The 22,701-nt window shown below is 34.9% G+C and overlaps 1 protein-coding gene across 4 annotated transcripts in view; it reads left to right on the forward strand.

The window, feature by feature from the left end:
• Positions 1-22,701, forward strand: part of SNTG2 (syntrophin gamma 2) — a 509,625-nt gene that overhangs the window by 174,784 nt on the left and 312,140 nt on the right. For all 4 annotated transcript variants that reach the window (XM_037813401.1, XM_037813404.1, XM_037813402.1 and 1 more), the window contains exons 3-4: positions 11,484-11,540; positions 11,642-11,699. In XM_037813401.1, the coding sequence (XP_037669329.1) occupies positions 11,484-11,540; positions 11,642-11,699 (115 nt within the window). The remainder of the gene's footprint in view (positions 1-11,483; positions 11,541-11,641; positions 11,700-22,701) is intronic.

The following is a 22,701-nucleotide window of genomic DNA, read 5'->3' on the forward strand; positions in this document are numbered from 1 at the left end:
AATGCTTTTATGCATTATTGGCCAAGAAAAATAAATTATGTTCAATTTTTAATTCATAGTTTCAGATTCTCTACCCAGATTAAATTCTTAATGAAAATTAAGATCATTTCCTAAGAAAAATAGGTATATACCTATACAAATATAATCATATAATTATACATACAATTTCCAGGGCTTTTCTAATACCTAAAGAATCCATTGGCTTGACATTACTATTTCCTGCTCTAAAATAATGGGAATGGATTAGAACACATAGTTAATATGACTTTCTGTACATTCTCTGCAGTTCTGTTTTCCTTAATGATCTCTTCTGGTTCCATTTGAAGCCCTGCTTTTAGAAAGAAATATAGTGAACACATTTGTGCCTAAACATAGATACTTGCGTGGATAACTGGGTGAGGGGAGAATTCAGAGGAAATCTTTTTTCAAAGAAGTATGCAACCAGTTATTGAGATCATCGTTTTTCACATATCCCACTTACAGGTTCCTATTGCGATCATCTCATTAGTTTCATGGAGAGGTGAAATGCTGTATTCTTCAGTTTGTAAAAATAAAAGCATGCTTGCCATGAAAATTTGGAGAATGTGAAGGGCTATTTTTAACAATGGTCAGGATATTTCTAGAATTAGAGGCAGAACATCCCTCTAGGGTATTCAGAACATAGCAATTCTCATTGCATTCATATTATTGAACACTGTCCATGTTACCTTCCATCAGGGAACCTGGTTGAGATCAATTTTTTTCCATTTAAAAACTTCTGAAGAGGAGGAATGGATGACAGTCATTCTATGGTTGACCATCAGGAGGAGTGAGTGGAGATTTTTGATCTGATGGAACCCTGAGTTCCTGTGTGGATCATAGGAGATGAAAAATTAATCATCCAATTCAATTCAACATATGTTTATTGAACACACAGTGGAAATGTTAAAGTCAAGCAGAAATCACTTCTTCCTTGGGATTCCAAGCTCTGAATACAATTCTAAAAAGAATTACTAATATGTATTATTCTATTTCTATGAGCCAGTACTGCTGTGAGCATATGTCACAGCCCGAGGGGGCTTTGGCAGTCAAAAGACCAAAGAAGATGCCGAGCATTTTCTGAAACATGAACTTTATTTGGGGCTTATTCACAGGGAGGCAGAAGTCAAACAGCTTTTCTCTTGCCGGGTGGGTACTGCTTTCGCAGGGAAGTTGGCCACACCATTGAAAGAGGACAGAAAGCCATTTATAAGGGTTTAAGACAGAGACATTTCTCAGGGTGGGAGAGCATCCTGTGACATGGGGGTGGTGCAGGAAGGAAAGAATCATAGGATGGGGCTTTGTAAATAACCACAAGAGTGATAACACCTGGGAGCCAGGAAGCAGGTAGACTAGATTAACATTCTTACTCTTTTGTGAGACCAAGAGTTTCTCACCTCCTGCTTACCTCCCATTTAAAGTTACAATTTCCCTTTACTGGCTTACAAAGATGATAAGTTAAACATTAGCTGCCTAGGTCTTGCAGACTGCTATGTGCCAAGGTCCTCAGTCCTGTTCTGTTCAGGCCTGGGGCTGCCACAATATGACATAAAGAAATTCACTTAAAGCTCCCAACATCATTATGCAGTTACATACCATTGTGATCCCCATATTACAGGTGACAGAAGGGACACTGAGGATAAGTAATTCACGCTTTCACCCTTCTGTATATGCTAGTGTGTCTGTCACCACTATTTAAGAATCACATACAAACACCCTGCCTGCTAGGTCTACGTGTTACCTCAAAAGTCCTCACTAAATGCCAGTTCAAACTGACATTTCGATTTGCAAGATAAGTTTTATTCTTAATAGCAAGAGTACTGATGATTAAATTTTACATTTCTGGCTCTACTTTCAGTATAAGGCCTGTGCTCGCTTCAAAATTAACTTGCTTTATGATTCAATACTTCTTCAGGAGCTGAACCCATGTGGGATTTGGTTGTTTTGAAACCTAATCTGAAATGAACTTCATACATTTGGTTACACCTAGATTCTTGTTTGCCCATTGAGAAGACCTAATTAAGGGGCAGATTCGTGTTTTGTTTTCTTGAACCTGCAGAAATAAAAAACTGCAATATCAATTAAATGATAAATTTCATTTTTATCACAAAAAAAGGCATTAAAACTAAATATACTCCTTTAGGAAACAAATAGATTTTAAGTTGTGATGAGTCAACATCAGAGTTATGAATCTGAAAATTCATATTTCATTAATTTTCCTATCCCTTCAGGTCAATATGGTATTTTTGAATGCTTGAAATCTCAGTAGTATCTAATTATCTATGCAAGACAGTATGAATTTTCACAGTATAGAAGAGTCAGCTTTTTCTCATGTTAGAGTTTTTGTTTACATTGCTTTATTTTTATAATTTTCTTGTATATTTGAGATAATTATATTTTTCTATATTGGAAGTTTATATTGGTGGTTTCAGTTACTATTGTGGGGAACTTACATATGAAGACAAAGATTTAATAGATCTCTGTGTTTTAGTTGATACTTTAAATCATGGCAGATTTACATTTGGAATATATATTAAAGATTTCCATATTCTCATTTTACTATTTAGGAAATTAAGATTCAGGAAGAGGATGCTATTTCACAAAGTTAATTATGGAGTTAACACAAGTATCTGCTGTACTGTTCTGCAAATATATCACCTAAGGGAGGCAATCTGATAAATTAGTGAAGATAGCAAAAAAAAGTAACGTGGTGTGTGAAATGTCTAGAGAAGAACAAGCAGTGCTGAATGCTAAAAATGTTGAATATAAACATTTTTGCTAATCCAACATCATCTAGATACAGTGATTTGATGTGTACATTGAGAGACAGAACCCAGGGATCTAGTCAGATAGAAGGATTAATCAGACTCTCTCACCTGCATAGAGCAGGAAACCAAAATGTCATATCTTTAGTGAGTGACCTTGAAAAAGCATCTACCCCAAAGTTGGAATATAGTGGGAATACTTACCGTCTCAGTAATTATTACTTCCATGAGTATTGACTCTGGAAGAAAGAGGGGGGCAGGGGATGAAATAAATAATCCCTAAGAATCTCTAACCCCAAATCTATCCTCATTTGGGTTTGGTGTTAAAATGTTTATTACTTGTGTGACCTGAAAGACCTCAAGCTGAAAATTAAGTTTAAAGTGTTGTTAGGCTTGGAAGTTCCCTACATACCATGTAAAAGCAAAATACGCAACCTCTGTGGAGGAATGGCTTTACATTCAGGCCTTAAATAATTCCCTACTAGAAGTTTCAAAGGGTCTTCTAGAGATCACAACCAAAATCATAAAACCACATGGAACAAAACCACCAAAGCAAGTGATGACAGAAATTGACCAACAGAGACTTCAGGTTTTCAAAGTAACAGATTTATAATTTCAAATGCATTGTTTATTATGCCTAAAGATATAAAAAAGGGTATCAAAATATGACAAAGGAATAGAGGTTATAAAAGGTGATTCAGCAGATGTGAAAACTAAAGAGAGTACCTAAAAATAAAAATAAAAAACCTAAATGAAATCAGAATCTCAGGACAACAGTTAAATAGCATATTAGACAGAAATAAAAATAGAACCATAAAATAGATCTAAAGAAATTACAGAGAATGAAATATAAAGAGTGAGAAAATATAAGAGAGGTTAAGGGGATAGAGTTAGATTGTTGAGCATAATAATAAGCAAAGAGCCACAAGAAAGAGTAGTGAAAAAGGGAGATGAGGTAGAAAATTTTACATAATTCATGAAAGACATCAATCCTTAAATTTAGGAGCTCAACAGATTCAAACAGAATAAATAAAAAACAATCTGCATTTCTTTTCTTGTAATATTCTCGTCTGGTTTTGTTATCAAGATTATGCGTGCCTCATATAAAGGTTTTAGGGGTTTCTATTCTTATCTATTCTCTGGAAAATTTTGGTGGTATTGGTATTATCTCTTCCTTTGGGAAGATTTTTCTGGTTAAAATCATTAATCTATATACTGATACTCAATATTAGGATTAGGTCCAGATTATTTTAGCTTTGCAGTTCATGTTACCTCATATGATGGTCCTCACTAATCTTATGGGTTTATACCGTGTGCTTCCCCTGTAAATTCCATTTAGGCCATTGTCCATATTTTATTGGTGTGGCAGTTACTTCTGTGTTTGCTTTGCCACTGTTACACCATATGTACCTTAACATCAAAGACCATGCTTTTTTTATTCCACTGTCATTTTCCGTATGTTTCTTTACATTGTGAAAATGAGTCAAAAGTGATTTTTAAATGATTGAGGAAATTAATGAATGAGTGGAAAAGTAGATGCATTTTATAACACGTAAATTAAGATCATTAAATAACATCTGTTAATGTACTAATGAAGTCAATATCATGATTCTGTACCTTTAGAAGGCATTTATAAGTTGTCCATTGAGCTTGTTAAAATTATTTCCAAAAAAGTACTTTTCTACTTACAAGTAATGTGAAGGATATCAAAGAACTATTATTTTAATTTGAATTAAAGAAGTTAAATTCTCCAAGACAGGTGCATTAGTTATCATGCTACTTACCGATAAAGTGGTAATGTCTCATAAATGGAGCAAAATACTATAATTGCTTTTTTGTGATAACTAATGCATTTTATGGATTTTATCCAGATATATTTATATCAATTTTTGTATTTCCCATTTGCTTCCTGTGCTTTGTTTCCATAAATCAGAAGGACCTGTGTGTTTCAGATTTTTTATTTTTTTAATTATTTCATTCTTACCTTAATCTTAATTACTTTATTTCTTTAAGTTAGACTAATGATTGATCTCCCATAAGTTATTTTATCATGCAGCCAAGCTACAAGTAACTTAACAACCCATATAAATTAATTTGACATATTTCCTCAGCATCATATCTTTTCCTGCACTTGAAATCTGATTATTTAAAAAAAAAAAAAGCATGCATTGGTTTCTTAATTTTTTCATTTTCCCCAACTCCAACATAAATTCCATTTCTTTTCTGTTCCCGAAAATCAATTTCTACATATATATTTATATAGCAATTTGGTTTTGGTTTGTTTACACATTACTTAATCTGTTTTTTAGTTTAAATTGTTAAGTCAAAAAATCTCTGTGCTCTGCCAAGCCTCATCTGCTCATGAAGAGTGACCTCCAATTAAAATCTGTTAGTTGAGGATCCACTAAATATCTTGGTGCTTTCCTCGAACAAGCTCACTGATGTAGGGCAGATGTTCATATTCACAAAGTTGTAACACTATATAAGAAGTATTAGTTTTTATTTCTGGAAACTAGCAAACAAAAAACAAAACAACTAAATTCTGAGCTTTCATTTCTCCCTGGTTGACCCACTGGTTAAAGAATTACATAACATTGTTAAGGTAGGCCCAAATTAAATTTTAGTACGAATTATTCACTCATTATATTTTGTACCAGAGGAAATCTATATTTCCATTTTGATTGACTGGACTGCTTTAAATTGATAAATATTCTGCAATGTAAATCACTATAAATACATTTCCACATGCATTACGGTTAAAGGCCAATTCCTGTTTGAAATCTATTTCTCAGATTTAAAATGGCTGCTGTCCATTTATTTGGATGATTCATTTCCAAAAGAATAATTTCCGTAACAAAGGCTACATGGTAAGGGAGAGTAATAATAAATAATAAATAAGTTGTTATAACACAAAAGTTGCCCTAAAAAAGTAAGGTAAAGCAAGTGATTTACAAAACATCACAGGTATAAAAAGCAGAACCATGGAAGATTTAACAGTATTTTGAAATTCCTACTTTAAAGAGAAGAGTTGGCAATCTCATTAAAAGGGTTTTGAAAACAAATAATGAAATGTAATCGTCAGCAAAATATCTAGAATATACTTCTAACGTAGTCTGTAATAGCTGACTCTTGTAAAATTCTGCTTTGTCTTACCTTCTAACACTAAGTTAGTTCATTAAACTGTTCCCTAATAGTGCACATATTGTAGTTTACTTTAATAGGCAAAGTTGTGTCTTTAAAAAAAAAATAAAAAACTTAAAATAGTGAAGGATTTGGCCATATTTGTTAAAAAATTTTACACCAAAGTTTAGTTTAAAGATGAAGTAGTTGTTTCTATGTGTGTGCGTGCTTTATAAGAAAATTAAAAATGTTTAAAAAGTCATTCAAATATAACTTCAAATACCTAAAAATAATAGTAGCAAAGATAATATGCACAATTGCTAAACTTTTTTATAACTTTTCAAACAGAAAAAGTTGCAAAGCAATTAAACACATGTAATTACCATCCATAATTATTATACGCCAACATATTAACATAAGTATTTCAGAACATTAAATAGAAACAAATTTTCAGATACAGCTGGAGCCTCACTCTTCTATCCCTTCTCCTGCCTTTTTTCCCAGAGGTTATCACTATACTGATGCTGGTGTGTATTATTTATTTTAAATGTTTAAATTCTTGTTTCATATATATTTTTCCATGAGCAACATATGTGTTGTTTTGTGTATCTTTCAAATTTATAGATGTGGAATAATATTATACCTTCATTTTGCAAACATTTTGCTTTTTAAACTTATCCATAATTCAAATGTAGATAAAGCTTTTCCTTTTCATTATTATAAATTATATATGAATAAACCAATGTTGATTGATAATTTATTGCACATTCTTTTAGGATTTAAGCCCCTCCCCCCAAGTAAAATTTGTGTTTTCAGTATCACCAATATATTTATTTCAGTAAACTTCACTCTTCAGTGATGCATAAACTCTCTCAAATTTTTGACCCATATGCATGGTGACCCTTTGTTAATCTTTCAAAGAATAAAGAAGAATGGTAATATATGTCTAATTGGTCACCAGCTTTATATGAATAATAATGAAGTAGGAATACTATACAATTGCAATAAATTTTTAGAAACTTAAATCACAGTTGCTACTTTTAAATCCTTCTAATATGGTTTTGACATGAACACTTGAACAAATATGCATGAGTGTTTTAAAAATAAATCTTAATGTTTTGAGCTCCTTACCTCGATCTCTTAAAGAGTAATTTAATTATTTCAAATGGTAAATTCAGACTCTTCATCTCACCAAAGAAATTTTCCTTGAGTTAATTTAAAAGGTGGAGAGAGATGCAATAGCCCCATCCTAAAAAAAAATACCTTATAGAAGTGTTTGCTAATACAAAGAGAATATCCAACTCCCTGGAAAGAAAAATGCTTAGTCATTTGCTCTTTTCCCCCTTTTCTCATACCTATTTCCAATATTAGACTCCATTAATATGCTGGGTTTTTTTTCAGCAATAAAATACTGAAATTATTTTGAATGCATTTTTTTTTTCTAAAATAAAATGTTACAGAAAATTCTTTCTCTAAATCTCTAAATTTAAAATTTTTCTTTCAGGCCCTTCAATTATATCATGAAAAAATTCTCATTTCATGGTTATTGGCCTTTAACACATGTTAATTTTCTCCTTAAAAAGGAAGGTTTGGCTCATGCACTCTATAAACAGTAACATCATGAGTAAAGGAATGTGAGTTGGTTGTAGAGTGCCAGGGGGAAGGAGGAGATGGGGTGTCAGCATTTCAAAATGTCACAGGAAGATTTTTGAGCTGAATAAACCCTGGTGAGAGGGCAAGGAGTTGCAGGCATAGTGGCATAATGGCATAAATTTATTTTTATAACTGACTGAAATTTGTCTTTCTGGAAATTGCCATATTCAAACCTGGAAATGAGTTTAGAGATGTAACATTTAAATTTAGTGTTAAGTCCATAGTTTAAATGTCTATAGTTAAAAATGTGTGGCCAAATCATAAATGTTATAGATATCAAAAACAGAAATTGCAGAACAATATTTTTGAGGCACAGAATAAAAAATCTAAACTTAACTGTGCCAATGTCTCATTTTTGTTTGATGGAAAATTTATAATGGATGAGAATGAGCTGTCTTAGCAAACAGCTCTACCCCAAAATATTTATAGTCAGAAGATAACTTGGTAGTAGCTAAATCCTGTTTTAATGATGTCAGCTACCAAGACAGAAACATGAATTAAATGTCAAAATGTAGTTTGGGATTAAATGATAAGATGCAGAAGAATATTTTCTGAAAAACCTTATCTCATGTTTGTGAACAAAAGAACTGGATTTAAGTTAAAAAGAATTTATTGATCAAATACCTTAGCATCCAGACTTAGTTCTCAAGATTTCCTGTTAGACATTTTGATTGTATTCTCAATGCATTCCTGTGAGTGGTGAGTGAGGCTTCTGAATACAGACAGTAAAGAAGTTGTGTTTTAGGGGAGTACACATTTAAATAGAGGAGGTCTGCCAATAGCGTTTTTTTGTTTTGTTTTGTTTTGTTTTGTTTTTTAAATCACTGAGACTTTTATGCCAGTTCATTGTCTGATGAACTGATGTGCTAGGTAGTTGACCCTAAAAGAGTACGTATTGAGTAAACTAATTTAATCATGAGATATTTTAGTTGGATTAGAAAATATGCTTGGATAGCAGCAGGTTTTGTCTCATGTCAGTTTGTCCTAATTGGATATCTGTTAACAGAACTATTATGAGAAGTTTAATCCATGTCTTTAAAACAAAATGATCAGCTCTGCCTTGGTTATGGTATCATGACAAATCAGGATATAGGAGGAATAGTGACTTTAGCTGAGCTTCAATGTGATTAGTTTCAATTAAAAGCTGCTCAAGTTTTGGTTCCCATTTATTTTTTTATCAGCAACAAATTTTTTCAGATCTGTGTTGGAAAAAAATAAGGTTCTTAAATGTCTAATGCTAAAATCACCTTAGAACCTTAAAAATTATAGAATCTTCATTTTTGAAAAATATGAAATCATGAATTGGCTGAACTGTTTCTCCCAACTTTGAAATACTGGAACTCCTTGATGCTTGAATTAGATAGTTTTAAAGGAAAGAAAAGAACAAGCTTTTATAGAGGAGACTGAACACTTGTGGTATTTTTATGAAACTTCATGGTTTATGACATACTTTCCCATAATTATCTCATTTGAACTCCTGGTAGGACAGGTATTTTTTCCCCCTTTTTCCAGATGCAATACTCAATCTTAGAGAGATTTAAGGTGCTGGCTCAAATTTTCACGGAAATAAAAATTTCAGCATGGAGTAAATGCTTGAGTAATCAAAGGTAGTGGGGAAGGCTTAGCTGGAATCATAGATAATAGGCCCTTCAAGTTCTATTAAACAAATATTAAAGATATTAATGATGTAATTATTTCTTACCTTACCTATTAGGAATGGTAGTCCAGATTTTTGGTACGAATAAACTTTTTTTCCTTACCTATTAGGAATGGTAGTCCAGATTTTTGGTACGAATAAACTTTTTTTCCACAGATGATCACTTTCTTGATATTTCCATTGAATTATCTTCCTGAGATCTATGTGAATAAAACAACAGTCAATTTAAAATGGATGTCAGCATTTTTTTGGCAAAGACTACTGAGGCAGAAACCAACTAATTTCTTGTGAAAAAATGTGTTTTCTCTGACATGCATTTGTCTGCTCTCATTGGAGTTCAAATGCATATATTGTTGGCCAAAATTTTAAAAGTTTTGTGGAATAGTTTCAGAAATTCCTTATAGTGGAGATTGTTGGTTAATATACTAGATAACCCAATTTTTTAAATCATCTGTTGCTCAGAAAATTTTTCTTGGAAATAGATGACATATTTTTGAGTCATGCAGAAAATGGTTGGCAGATGGATTCTTTTTTTATCTACACTCCCACACTTTAACTTGAACATAGTAGTAATTCATTGTTTATTGAATGAATGAATGAGTGAATGAATGAACCTTCCTTTATTTTTTTGCTAGTTCATAATTCTTCTTTAAACACTTACTGATTTGGAAAGTTAGATTTATATGCTTGTAGGCAATAAAATAATATACTATAAATATGTAGGAGAATCTCCCTCTCCCTTCTCATTAGGAATACCCTTAGAAACCTTATGTTGTCACAGTGAGATTTAAAATAATGCTTGCTTCTGCTGTCCCTTGATAAGATGTGGATGAGAGGGTTTCCTGGCATTTCAGATAAGTACTTAGAATTTGTTTTTAATAGAAACCATGGTATACATGTCTTAGGAGCAAGTTGAACTTTGCCATTCACCAGTCTTCCATTTGGAATACAGCTTAGTTTAAGGGAAAATTCCAATGCAAAAGATTGCTAAGAAGCTAAAGATCCTGAAATAAAGCTTTTTTTTCAGTGTATGAATATATAAATATTTCATCAGTTAAAAATGCTCAAGGATCAAAATAGAGTAAAATTTCCAGTTAAAATGTTATTTAATGTGTTCCCCTGCATACACATAAAATTAGATATACTTGTTCTAATTTTTTATTTCTTTACTTTGAGTTTATAATACATTATTCAATATCCTAAGAATAAAATTACAAGTGGATTTTAATAGTAGTAGAAGATGCATATTGTAAATATTACAGCAAGTTTTCTCATTTGCCCATGCATGTTGCTGTCTTTTATTGCTGGCAGTGAGCACACACTGGACTTGGGACTGGGACATCCTGGAACATCAGGATGTCCCTGATTATTCGTTTTACTCTACCATCCTTGCTTTCCAAACATAAACTCTTTAAAAAGCCATTCAGTCCAAAAGCTCTTAGGTTTCACCAAAAAATTAATACAGTATGTGTCATTGTCTTTATTTTGATGGTATAATTTTGAGGTAAAACATACTTTTCTACATCCATTCATCTAATTCCAGGACCCCTTATTTAATACACTGTCAGCATTGTTGTAAGTTCCATATCTAGTTGCAGGTGGTTAGAAATGATGTTAACTGGTTTAGAACAAAACAAAATATTTGTACATGATTTGACGTTTAAGAGATTTGGTGAACTTGACCATTTCAGTAACCACTTAAGGGCTTATTGTATGTTCAGGTTTTTATCACCATCTACATCTTTAAATACTATTAGGCACCTAAGGTGATAGGACTTGAAAAAAGTATTCATTCTGGAATTAATACTGATTATTTAAATGTTGGCCTAAAATGATTGAAAAATAGAAAAATATAGTGAAAAAGGAGCAAATTTTGGAATTAGTCGGAAAAAAAAACAGTTTAAAACATAAACTCTTGAATTGCAGCTTCACTATTTACCACCTTGGAGAGCATAGGAAAGTCATTTCCCTTGTTTGAGCCTCCATTCCTCTTATGCAAAATGGGAATAATATTACTAACTTTGAAGGATTTTTGCATAAATGTTAAATAAATCTTATACTAGGGCTTGTTTTATCAATGTTTCTATTTCCATATGTGAAATACCACAGTTTGAAGATTTAAAATATTGTCTAGTAGTAAAGACATGCTGCTTTAGAATTATACTTTAAACAGTTTTTTAAGTTTAAATTAAAAAGTTGTATATTCATTTTGCAGTCATTATCTGAGAGTATATTTTAACCTAAATTTTGTTTTCTAAAATTTTTTAAAGCACAGAACTGTTACACTTCGCAGACAACCTGTTGGTGGTTTGGGCCTGAGTATAAAGGTATGAATATATTTTTCCTGTTCCTATTTCTCCTTTTCAATGAATATCTATAGTGTAAATCATAATAATGGCAGCCTCCTCCTGCTCTCCATGTCTTTCAGGGAGGTGCGGAACACAAGGTTCCTGTTGTCATATCAAAAATATTCAAAGATCAAGCAGGTAAAACAGCCAAAATGACTTATGTATATACTGTAATAATTTGTAAGATAATATATTATTTAAAATGATTTTAAAAAGCAAGTGTTTATTTTGCTTCATTATTTACACTATAATTATATTTTTGTAGTTGTGTATTATTTTAACTGGTGTTTTTATCCCTAGATACAACACTGCCCATTTTCATTTATACTGATCCTTCAAGCCATTAAAAGGGATATTAATTCACTGTTTGGTGTATCAGGGATCCTCTGAAGATGATGAGATTCAGTGGTATGAACACTGAATTTTATTACGTATTTTAAAAAAACTCAGAGGAATTAAAAAAGATAATAAATCAATGGTATGATTCATTGAAGTCTCTGAAATAAAGGACTCTGCACAGAAAAGGATGACAAACCTATAGTGGAATTATATTAGACCACCCCAAGAAAGGATTGTAAAACTGAAACTGGAAATGCCATTTGTTCAGTGTTTGGTAACTGGCTTTATTTCATTAACTGCTCCTCAAACAACCAAATGAAACATTGGCTATGGGAAAAAATCACAAAAATAAATTACATTTATTGACAACTTACTGTGTGTAGAAGTGGAAAATGAGGATATGCAAACTGATGATGGGGTTGTGGGTAGGGACTTGGATTAACATATGTTTGAGCCCTGAATTAAGAAAAGTATAAGAAAGGGGGTTACCTGTGGAGGTGGGAATGGCTTACTGAACTCTTTTACCTAATAGTGAAAAATAGAAAGTGGAGTGTAATTGTAATCTGCCATTTTACTGTATTCCTGAAGGACAATAGTCCCACTCTCCATTGAAAATATGCAGGGTTGGGGTGAAGAGTGGAGAATAAGCTCATACTTTTTCTCAGAACTTCCCTTTTTCCCTTGATTATACCTAAACTGCAAGTCCAATATTCCTGTCATAGCCTTTTACATTCCTGTATCCAAAGAGAGTACACTGCTAACACAATCATTGTGATTGTTGAAACAAGAGATCTCCATCCAACCTAGGAAAATCTCATTGTGTCATGTGAAGATATAAATAAATCAGTGACATAAGATGGATGATTTAAAAATTTGAGTCCCTTAGAATCATTCATAACCTATGACATAAAATAATGGAGATAACATTTTGTTTTAGAGATTCTTAAAATAGAAAATGAATTTCTCATGACTTCAAATGCATCCAAGGGGAAAAGGCAGTTTTCAACAAAATGATTCACCACCAACTTCGCATCTACATAAAGACACACTTTCACCAAAAGGACATTTAGGCAGGCCTCAGCTTAACAATACACGTTTTTTCCCCGTTCATACAAGGTTACAAAACCTGCTTTCAAAGTTTGCAGCAGACAGGATTATATTTAATCAGGAATTGAGAGCTAATGAGCCTATAAACACACCTGTCATCATCCACCTTAGGGAAAGGAGAGGCTTTTCTCAAGGAGACCAGCACTATTTGAAGGTTAAGAAAGAAAGCAAGAGTTCATAACAATCCTTAATATTGTTTTTCTTGGTAACACAAAAAGATTTCAGTTTTATTAGAAACTAAAATTTTAATTACAAATGACAGAAAAAGTTAAAGAACTATGCAGTTCTCTGAATAAAATGATCTTCCTTCTGAGGTTTCTTTAAACATTGAAAAATAAATATTGTGATTAAACTGGACTAAAGTATCTCTGTTGTATATATCAACTGTTATAATTGTAATGTTGACAGGCAACGCAGAAGCTAAGTGCTCCAGTGCACGTGAAGTGAAATTCTGCAAGGGAGAAATAAATCAATTTGTTATTGAATTAGGCATGTTTAATTACTTCTGCACCACTGTCAACCATATGGTTGACTGATTATTAATTAAAAGAAAGATTGTTCAAATGAGTTACAGTTTCTGTACTCTTTATGAAGATTCTCAGTTCTTTTCCATTGTAGTTTTTTTTTGGAGGGGGGGGGAGCGGGGCAGAGGGAATGGAGCATGAACAGCAAACTCAGAAAAGAAAGAGAACAAGGAAGCACAATTAACCAGCAGATAAAAATCAGAAAAGCATTTTATGTTCAATTCAGAAAGAACATCTAGTAGTATATAGTACAGCCTGAAAGTGGAAATGAGATTGTAATTTTAATAAAAGAGAAGTGAAATCCATCTCAGTGCATCATATCAGCTTGTGAGCTGAAAAGCTTCCCCAAGCCTGTGTTAGCCGTGGCTGGGCAGGGTGGTCAGAAATATCTGGGACCTACTAGATTCCCAAGACTTACTGTTCTATAGGATCAGGTCATGTTGATGTAACTTTCTTCTGAAATTGAGATTGTTTCCATCTGCCTATTAGTCATCTCATCCTCGCTGCCTCACAAGTAACTTAAATTCAACAAGTCTCAAAATGAATGAATTTGCATGAGATGTTCCCATGACCTTGCTTCATCCCCTGAAATTCGGGGGGTGTAGGGCCAACTTTCACTGCGACCAAAAGAACTCTGCCTTTGCACAAAACAGTGTGAACAGCTGGGAGCTCCATCACCAGAGAAGAATGATTTGGTGGTGTTTGGGTAGGCTTGGGCAAGGTCCTGCCATATGGTCCTTACTTGCATTTTATTCTCATCAATTCTGAAATCCAGAAGTTTCAATTTCTTAGGAGACCACACATCTCATTGGATTAAATAGCTCTGCTCTTTAATCCCAAAATAGCATGCCTAAACCTTATTTTGGGGTATGCTATTGAAAGCGTCTTTTATTTTTTTATTGTTTATAATCAATTCTTCATAGTTTTGATAAAGTACCTATTTTTCTTACTCCATCTTAAATATCCCATATTCTTGTGTTGTTTCCATTTTACGCTTCTGTTTAGAAAGCACGTAACAGGCTATCCAACCTGGTGAACTGTGTGCCAGGAATGTGGTAGAGGTTATAAAGGTTTTCAGAAGTTCAGTCAGCTTCTGCAGCTGCTGATACCAGCTGGGAATACGTAACAACTCAATCAATTCAATTCTGACTCTACCCAGAGTTAGGCCACCTCCACTCCAAGAGGCACCAATTGCAAGTTCGGGGGCTGAATCTCACAAATACTTCTGACCAACTGGCTGCAAATTTGGGGGTTCCCACTGATTATATGCCTATAGTTTTATTATAGTAAAAGGATACAAATTAGAAGAAGCCAAAAGAAGAGAAGCATCGTATGAGGTCTGGGAGGATCACAAATGTAAGCTTCTGTGTCCTCTCTACATGGAGTCAGAACATGAAACCCTCACAGCACAGCAATCTGTCTTATCAATTGTGGAAGCTTTCTCGGCTTGAGTGTCCCAGGTTTCTACTGGGTCTCATTACACTGGCATGATTGATGGAATCATTACAGATGTGGTTGAGCATAATCCCCAGCCCTCCTCTCCTCCCAGAAGTTGGGGAGGTGGGCTGATATGATGTGGCTCAAAAACCCAACCCCCTAATAACCAAGTTGGTCCTTCTGGTCTGGGTGGCTCAGGTGTGCCTGGCCCCACCCTGTAGCTAACTATCTGGTGTGGTCCTATGCCCACTATAAAGAACAAAAGACACTCCTAACACAGGCAGTTGCACAGTCAAAGGTGGCTTCTTCAGGAACTGAGGACAAAGACCAGCCAACTTTTTTACTATATTATGGAGATATATTGGGAAAATGTTCCCCATGTCTCCTTTGCCTCAAGATGTGGAAGCAGCTAGCTGCCAGGGAGTCCTTTTCTTCTCTTCTCTTTTTATTTTTTTTTCTTTAATTTATATATTTATTAGGGAAGTTGTAGGTTACAGAAAAATCATGCATGAAATACTGAGTTCCCATATACCTCCTTGTTAGTAACACCTTGCATCAGTGTGATCCATTTGTTGCAATTCATGAAAGAACATTTTTCTGATTGTACTATTAACTATAGTCCATCGTTTACAATAGTGTTCTCTGTTTGTGATGTGCAGTCTTATGTTTTTTATTTAATTTTTATTCTAGTACCATACGTACAACCTAAAGTTTCTCTTAACCACAATCAAAAATATAATTCAGTGCTGTTAATTACGTTCACAGTTTTGTGCTACCATCACCACCATCCATTACCAAAACTTTTCCATCAACCAAAATAAAACCCATAAAATTTAATCCTCATTTCCTGCTCCCACCCTAGCCCCTTTATTTCGTATCAGTGAGATCCTACAATATTGGTTCTTTGTATCTGGCTTATTTCTTGCAACATATCTTCAAGGTATGCCACATGTATCAGAAGTTCTTTCCATTTTACAGTTAAATAATACTCTGTTGTGGGTCTGTACCACATTTTATTTATCCATTCATGGGCACTTGGGTTGCTTCCATCTTTTGGCAATTGTGAACAATGCCATTATGTACATTGGTATGCAAATATCTGTTTGAAATCCTTGGTTTCAAATCTTTTGGATATATACCCAGAAATGGAATTGCTAGGTCACATGATAATTCTAAACTTAACTTTCTAAGAAATTGCCAAAATGCCTTCCAGGGAGGCTGCACCGCTTTACATTCCCAGCTACAATCAATGAATGTTCCTATTTCTCCATGGCTTCTCCAACCTAGTAAATTAGTAATTTCCTCTTCTTTTGTTTTTTTTTGTTTGTTTGTTTCTTTGTTTGTTTAAGTAGGAGCTATTCTAGTGGTTGTGAAATGGTGTATCACTGTTGTTTTGATATGCATTTCCCTAATAGCATGATGCTGAGCATAATTCATGTGCTTTTTGTTCATTTGTATGTCTTCTTCGGAGAGATGTCTATTCAAGTCCTTCGCCCATTTTTTAAATGGGTCGCTTGCCTTTTTATTTTTGAGTTGAAGGATTTCTTTTTGTATTCTAGGTATTAAACTCTAATCTGATATGTGGTTTCCAAATATTCTCTCCCACCGAGTAGGTTGTCATTTTACTTTCATGATAAAGTCATTTAAGACACAAAAGTTTTAAATTTTGATGAGGTCTCATTTATCTATTTTTTTCTGTTATTGCTTGTGCTTTGGGTGCAAAGTCTAAGAAACCATTGCCTAAAACAAGGTCCTGAAGATACTTCCCTAGGTTTTCTATGAGGAGTTTTATAATTCTGGTCCTTATATTGAGGTCTTTGATCCATTTTGAGTTGATTTTTTTATATGGTATGTGATAGGAGTTCACCTTCATTCTTTTGCACATGGAAGTCCAGTTTTTCTCAGCACCATTTTTGAAGAGACTGTTCTTTCCCATTGGGTGTACTTGGCACCCTTGTCAAAAATCAGTTGGCCAGGGGTATTATCGAAGATGGCAGCTAGGTGAGACAGAGCAAAAATCACCTCTGTGGAAAACACTAGATAAAAAACCAGAAAGTGACCCAGAACACCACTTCCAGAGTAGCACCAGCAGGACAAGTTCTGCTAAAGCCACAGGGAACGTGCGTTTGGTGAAACCAGGAGTCTGCATTCTGAAATGAGTGAGTGAGTCGGCTTAATCCTTCGGCCACGCTGCAGTGTGGGGAAACGGTGGGTTGGTGTTCTTTAAGAAAAAAGAAGCCCGGGAACAGCTGCAGATAAGACGGGAGCAGTCTAGACTAACACCTCGGTGTCTGGGGTGGAGGATACCCCTTCCCACACCCACTGCAGATTGTCTCGGGTCCAGGGGAGCAAAGGGGAGCCAAAAGGAGAGAAAAAAAAAAAATGCACGACTTGCAGCCGTCTCCCCAGAGGGCGGGGCTACTCCTGCCGAGCACACAGCACAGAGCCAAGCCAAGAAACCCAGCCTGACAGGGAGTCTTTCCCGCAGCACCGCTCACATGACACAATATCAGCCGTGGACAGTGGCCTTGAATACACCCATGGCTGATTGTCCCGGAGCTGGGAGGGTGGAGCTGTGCTGAAAGGGGGAAGTTAACACACCCCATTCAACCATCTTTGAAGCGGGCTGGGAACGCCCCTACACAGCCCAGCGGCCCAGGGCTTCCCTGGAGGCCGGCGCTCACTTGTGACGTGGCACGGCCCTCCCCTCCTCAGCAGAGGTCCTGGAAAAGCACAGCAGGGAGGGGGGAACCACTCGGAAATCCCAGGGAACCTACGCCAATACCAAGGACTTTTGTGTCAGTGGCAGAGAACAGCCTTAAATCTCTGGGAACACCTGGGAGGTTTGATTATTAAACCTGCCCTTCCTCCCTAACCGCTCAGGCACACGCCCCTCATTGAGGGCAGACAGCACCGACAACACACCCAAATTAAGTGCACCAATTGGACCCCACAAGAATCAGATCCCCACACACCACAAAGTTGGGGAGAACTGATTTGAGGGGAATAAGTGACTCACGGACACCATCTGCTGGTTAGTTAGAGAAAGTGTATGTCACCAAGCTGCAATTCTACAAATTAAAGATCAAGTAAAGCAAATGCCAAGAGGCCAAAAACAACAGAAAATCTTAAAGCATATGATAAAACCAGATGACATGGAGAACCCAAACCCAAACACTCAAATCAAAAGATCTGAAGACACACAGTTCCTGGCAGAATTAATCAAAGAACTACAGACAGGCAATGAGAGCATGGCACGGGATATAAAGGACTTGAAGAAGACCCTAGAAGAGCATAAAGAAGATATTGCAAGAGTAAATAAAAAAATAGAAGATCTTATGGAAATTAAAGAAACTGTCAGCCAAATTAAAAAGACTCTGGATACTCATAATACAAGATTAGAGGAGGTTGAACAACAACTCAGCCTCCTCAAGGAGCACAGAACAGAAAATGAGAGAACAAAAGAAAGAATGGGGAAAAAAAATGAAAAAATCAAAATGGATCCCAGGGATATGATAGATAAAATAAAACGTCCAAATTTAAGACTCATTGGTGTCCCAGAAGGGGAAGAAAAGGGTAAAGGTCTAGAAAGAGTATTCAAAGAAATTGTTGGGGAGAACTTCCCAAACCTTCTACAGAATATAAATACACAAAGCATAAATGCCCAGCGAACTCCAAATAGAATAAATCCAAATAAACCCACTTCAAGACATATTCTGATCAGACTGTCAAATACTGAAGACAAGGAGCAAGTTCTGAAAGCAGCAAGAGAAAAGCAATTCACCACATACAAAGGAAACAACATAAGACTAAGTAATGATTACTCAGCAGCCACCATGGAGGTGAGAAGGCAGTGGCATGACATATTTAAAATTCTGAGAGAGAAAAATTTCCAACCAAGAATACTTTATCCAGCAAAACTCTCCTTCAAATTTGAGGGAGAGCTTAAATTTTTCACAGACAAACAAATGCTGAGAGAGTTTGCTAATAAAAGACCTGCCCTACTTCAGATACTAAAGGGAGCCCTACCAACAGAGAAGCAAAGAAATGAGAGAGAGATATAGAGAATTTCAACAGACATATATAGAATATTATATCCCAGGTCACTGGGACACATGTTCTTCACTAGGGAGCACGGATCTTTCTCCAGAATAGACTGTATGCGGGGACATAAAAACAAGCCTCAGTAAAATAAAACATAAAAAAAATGAATTTGTTCAAAGCACATTCTCTGACCACAATGGAATACAAATAGAAGTCAATAACCATCAGAGACTTGGAGAATTCACAAACACCTGAAGGATAAAAATGAGGGGGAGATGAAAACATTCCCAGATAATCAAAAGCTGAGGGACTTCATCCTCAGTAGATCAGTCCTAAGCAGGCTGAAGGGAAGGGACACTAAACAATTGACTGAAACCACATGAAGAAATAAAGTTTTCCAGTAAAGATCACATGGTAGATATAAAGACCAATACTACTGTATGGTTGATTTATAACTCCACTATTTACTTCCTACAGGATCTAAAATACATAAACTGTAATGATAAATCGGTGGTTTTGGACTCAATGTAAAATTTGTAATTTTTGACAAGAACTACATAAAGGTGGGGGAATGGAGGAGTATAGGAACACAGTTTGCGTGTCCTATTGAAGTTAAGTTGGTATCAAAGAAAAACAAGATTGTTATAGATTTAAGAGGTTAAAGTTAAGCCCCATGGTAAACACAAAGAAAGTATCAGAGAATATGAACAAAGAGATGAAAAGCAGAGTAGGGGTTCCAAGAAGTGGGGGAAGGGGCAATGAGGAGATAAGAAATGAGAGTAGGGTTTTTGTTTGTGGTGAAGGGAAACTTCTAGAAATGGACGGTCAGAAGGTGATAGCCTTCTGTAGAATTAATCCCACTAATGTAGTAGAAGGATTAATCCCACTAATGGAATGCTAGGGAGGGGGTGGAATAGGGAAGATTTAGGCTATATATATTTTTCCACGATTGAAAAAAAAAAATAAAGCCATCTAAATAGATGACAATTAAATGCCAAGGATGATCCTGGATGGGATCTGAGGTCGGAGGAGAGGAGTCTCAAAGGGACACAGATGAGACACAAGAAAAAAAAAGGAAATATAGAATGTAAGCTTTATATCAATGTTGAATTTCTTGAACTTCTTAGCTGCGCTTAATGACATTGCATAAAAGAATGTTCTTGTCCATGGGAAAGGTATATGTGAATTATATTGTTTGTTCAAAGATACGTGCAGCTTGCTCTCATATGTTCAGAGGACAGAGCAATAGATGATGGGTGTTAGGGAGGGAGGGAGGGAGGGAGGGAAAGAAAGAGACGGTGGTGTGACAGGATCTTAAAGGTGATGGATTGGGGTATCAGGGGAGGCGGGTCGGGGTATGATGGAGTTCTATGTATGGAGTTTGTACTGTTTTTGCAACTGTTCCTGTAAGATTGAACTTATTTCAAAATAAAATTTGCCATAAAAAAAAAATCAGTTGGCCATAAATATAGGGCTTGATTTCTGAACTCTTAATTTAATTCCATTGTTCTATGTGTCTGTCCTTGTGCCTGTACCATCCTGTTTTCACTTCTGTGGCTTAGTAGTAAGTTTTAACATCAGGAATTGTGAGTCCTGCAATTTCGTTCTTTTTCTAAATGTCTTTGGCCATATATATCTTTTCATATATATCTAATGATTAACCTTTCCATTTCCGCAACAAAGGCTGTTGGAATTTTGATTGGGATTGCATTGAATCTGCATATTTCTTTGGGTAGAATTGACATCCTAAGGATACTTAGTCTGCCAAACCATGAAAACAGAATGTCTTTTCATTTATTTAGATCTTCTTTGATTTGATTTAGCAGTATCTTGTATTTATCTGTTTAAAAATCCTTTACCTTCTTGGTTACATTTTTTCTGAATTGTGTCCCTCCTTTAATTGCTATTATAAATAGAATTTTTTTTCTGGGTTTCTTCTTCGGATTGTTCATTACTGGTATATAGAAACACTACTGATTTTTGCATATTATTCTTAGACCCCTCCACAAGGTTAAATTCATTTATTAGTTCTAGGAGCTTGGTTGTGGATTTTTTAGGATTTTCTGCAAATAGGATCATAACATCTGGCTAATAGGGAAAATTCTTCCTTTTCCACTTTGGATTCCTTTTATTTCTTTCTCTTGCCTAATTGCTGTGGCGAGAACATCCAGTGCAATGTTGAACACCAGTGTTAACAATGGGCAGCTGTGTCTTTTTCCTGATCTTAAAGGGAGAGCTCTGTCTTTTAGCATTGATTATAATGTTAGCTGTGGGTTTTTCATAGATGCCCTTTCTCATGTTGAGGAAGTTTCCTTTTCTAGTTCTAGTTTCTAAGTGGTTTTATTGAAAAGGAGTAGTGGATTTTATCAAATGCCTTTTCTGCATTAATCAAGATGACCCTGTGTTGTTTTTTTCTCCTTTGTTTTGTTCGTGTGATGTATTACGTTTATTGATATTCTTACATTAATCCACCTTCGCATACTTGGGATGAATCCCACTTGATCCTGATGTATAATTCTTTTGATATGTTGTTGGATTTGCTTTGCTTATATTTTATGGAGGATTTTTGCATCTATATTTTTAAGGGATATTGGTCAGTAGTTTTCTTTTCTTGTGCTATCTTTATCTAGCTTTGGGATGAGAGTAATGTTGGCCTCATAGAGTGAATTAGGGAGTGGTCCCTCCTCTTCAAGTTTTTGAAGTATGTTGTGCAGGATAGGTGTTCGTTCTAATTGGAACTTTGGTCAAAATTCACCTCTGAAGCTATCACTCCTGGCTTTTCTTTGTTTGGAACTTTTTTTAATTACTGATTCAACCCTTTTACTAGTTATTGTTTGGTAAAGGTATTTTATTTCTCCTTGAGTCAATGTAGATAGTTTGTGTGTTTCTAGGAATTTGTCCAGTTCCTCTGAGTTGTCTCATTTGTTGCCGTACAGTTGTTCATGGCATCCCCCTTATTGTCCTTTTTTATTCTGTGGAGTTGGTAGTAAGACGGTGATATTAGTTATTTGTGTAGTCTCTCTTTTTCTGTCAATCTGGCTAAAGGTTTGTTGATTTTGTTGATCTTTTCAAATAAATTTGGTTCTTTGAAAATTTGGTTTTGTTTCTTTTTTTTCTTATTGTCAACCTCATTCATTTCCACTCTAATCTTTGATACTTCCTTCCTTCTGGTCACTTTGGGTCTAGTTTGCACTTTTTTTCTAGATCCTCCAGTTTTGAAGGAAGTTTTCTGATTTAAGATTATTCATCTTTTTAAATGCAAGCATTTGGAACTATAAATTCACCTCTCTGAATTGCCTGTGTTGCAAGCTATAATTTTGGCATGTTATTTTTTATTTTCATTTGCCTTGAGATATATCCTCATTTCTCTTGTGATTTCTTCTTTGACCCACAGGATGTTGAAGAGTACATTGTTTAATTTCCACATATTTCTGAATTTCCATTTTCCCCTATGTTTTTGATTCCTAGCTTCCTCCCATTTTGTTTGGTGCATATATGTTTGTTTGTTTTTTATTAAATTCAGTTTTATTGAAATACATTCACACACCATACAATCATCCATGATATACAATCCACTGTCCACAGTATGATAACATAGTTATGCGTTCATCACCACAATGTATCTCTGAACATTTTCCTTACATCAGAAAGAACCAGAACAAGAATAAAAAATAAAAGTGAAAAAAGAA

Source organism: Choloepus didactylus, chromosome 20 (assembly GCF_015220235.1).
Source record: "Choloepus didactylus isolate mChoDid1 chromosome 20, mChoDid1.pri, whole genome shotgun sequence".
Classification (NCBI taxonomy): domain Eukaryota; kingdom Metazoa; phylum Chordata; class Mammalia; order Pilosa; family Megalonychidae; genus Choloepus; species Choloepus didactylus.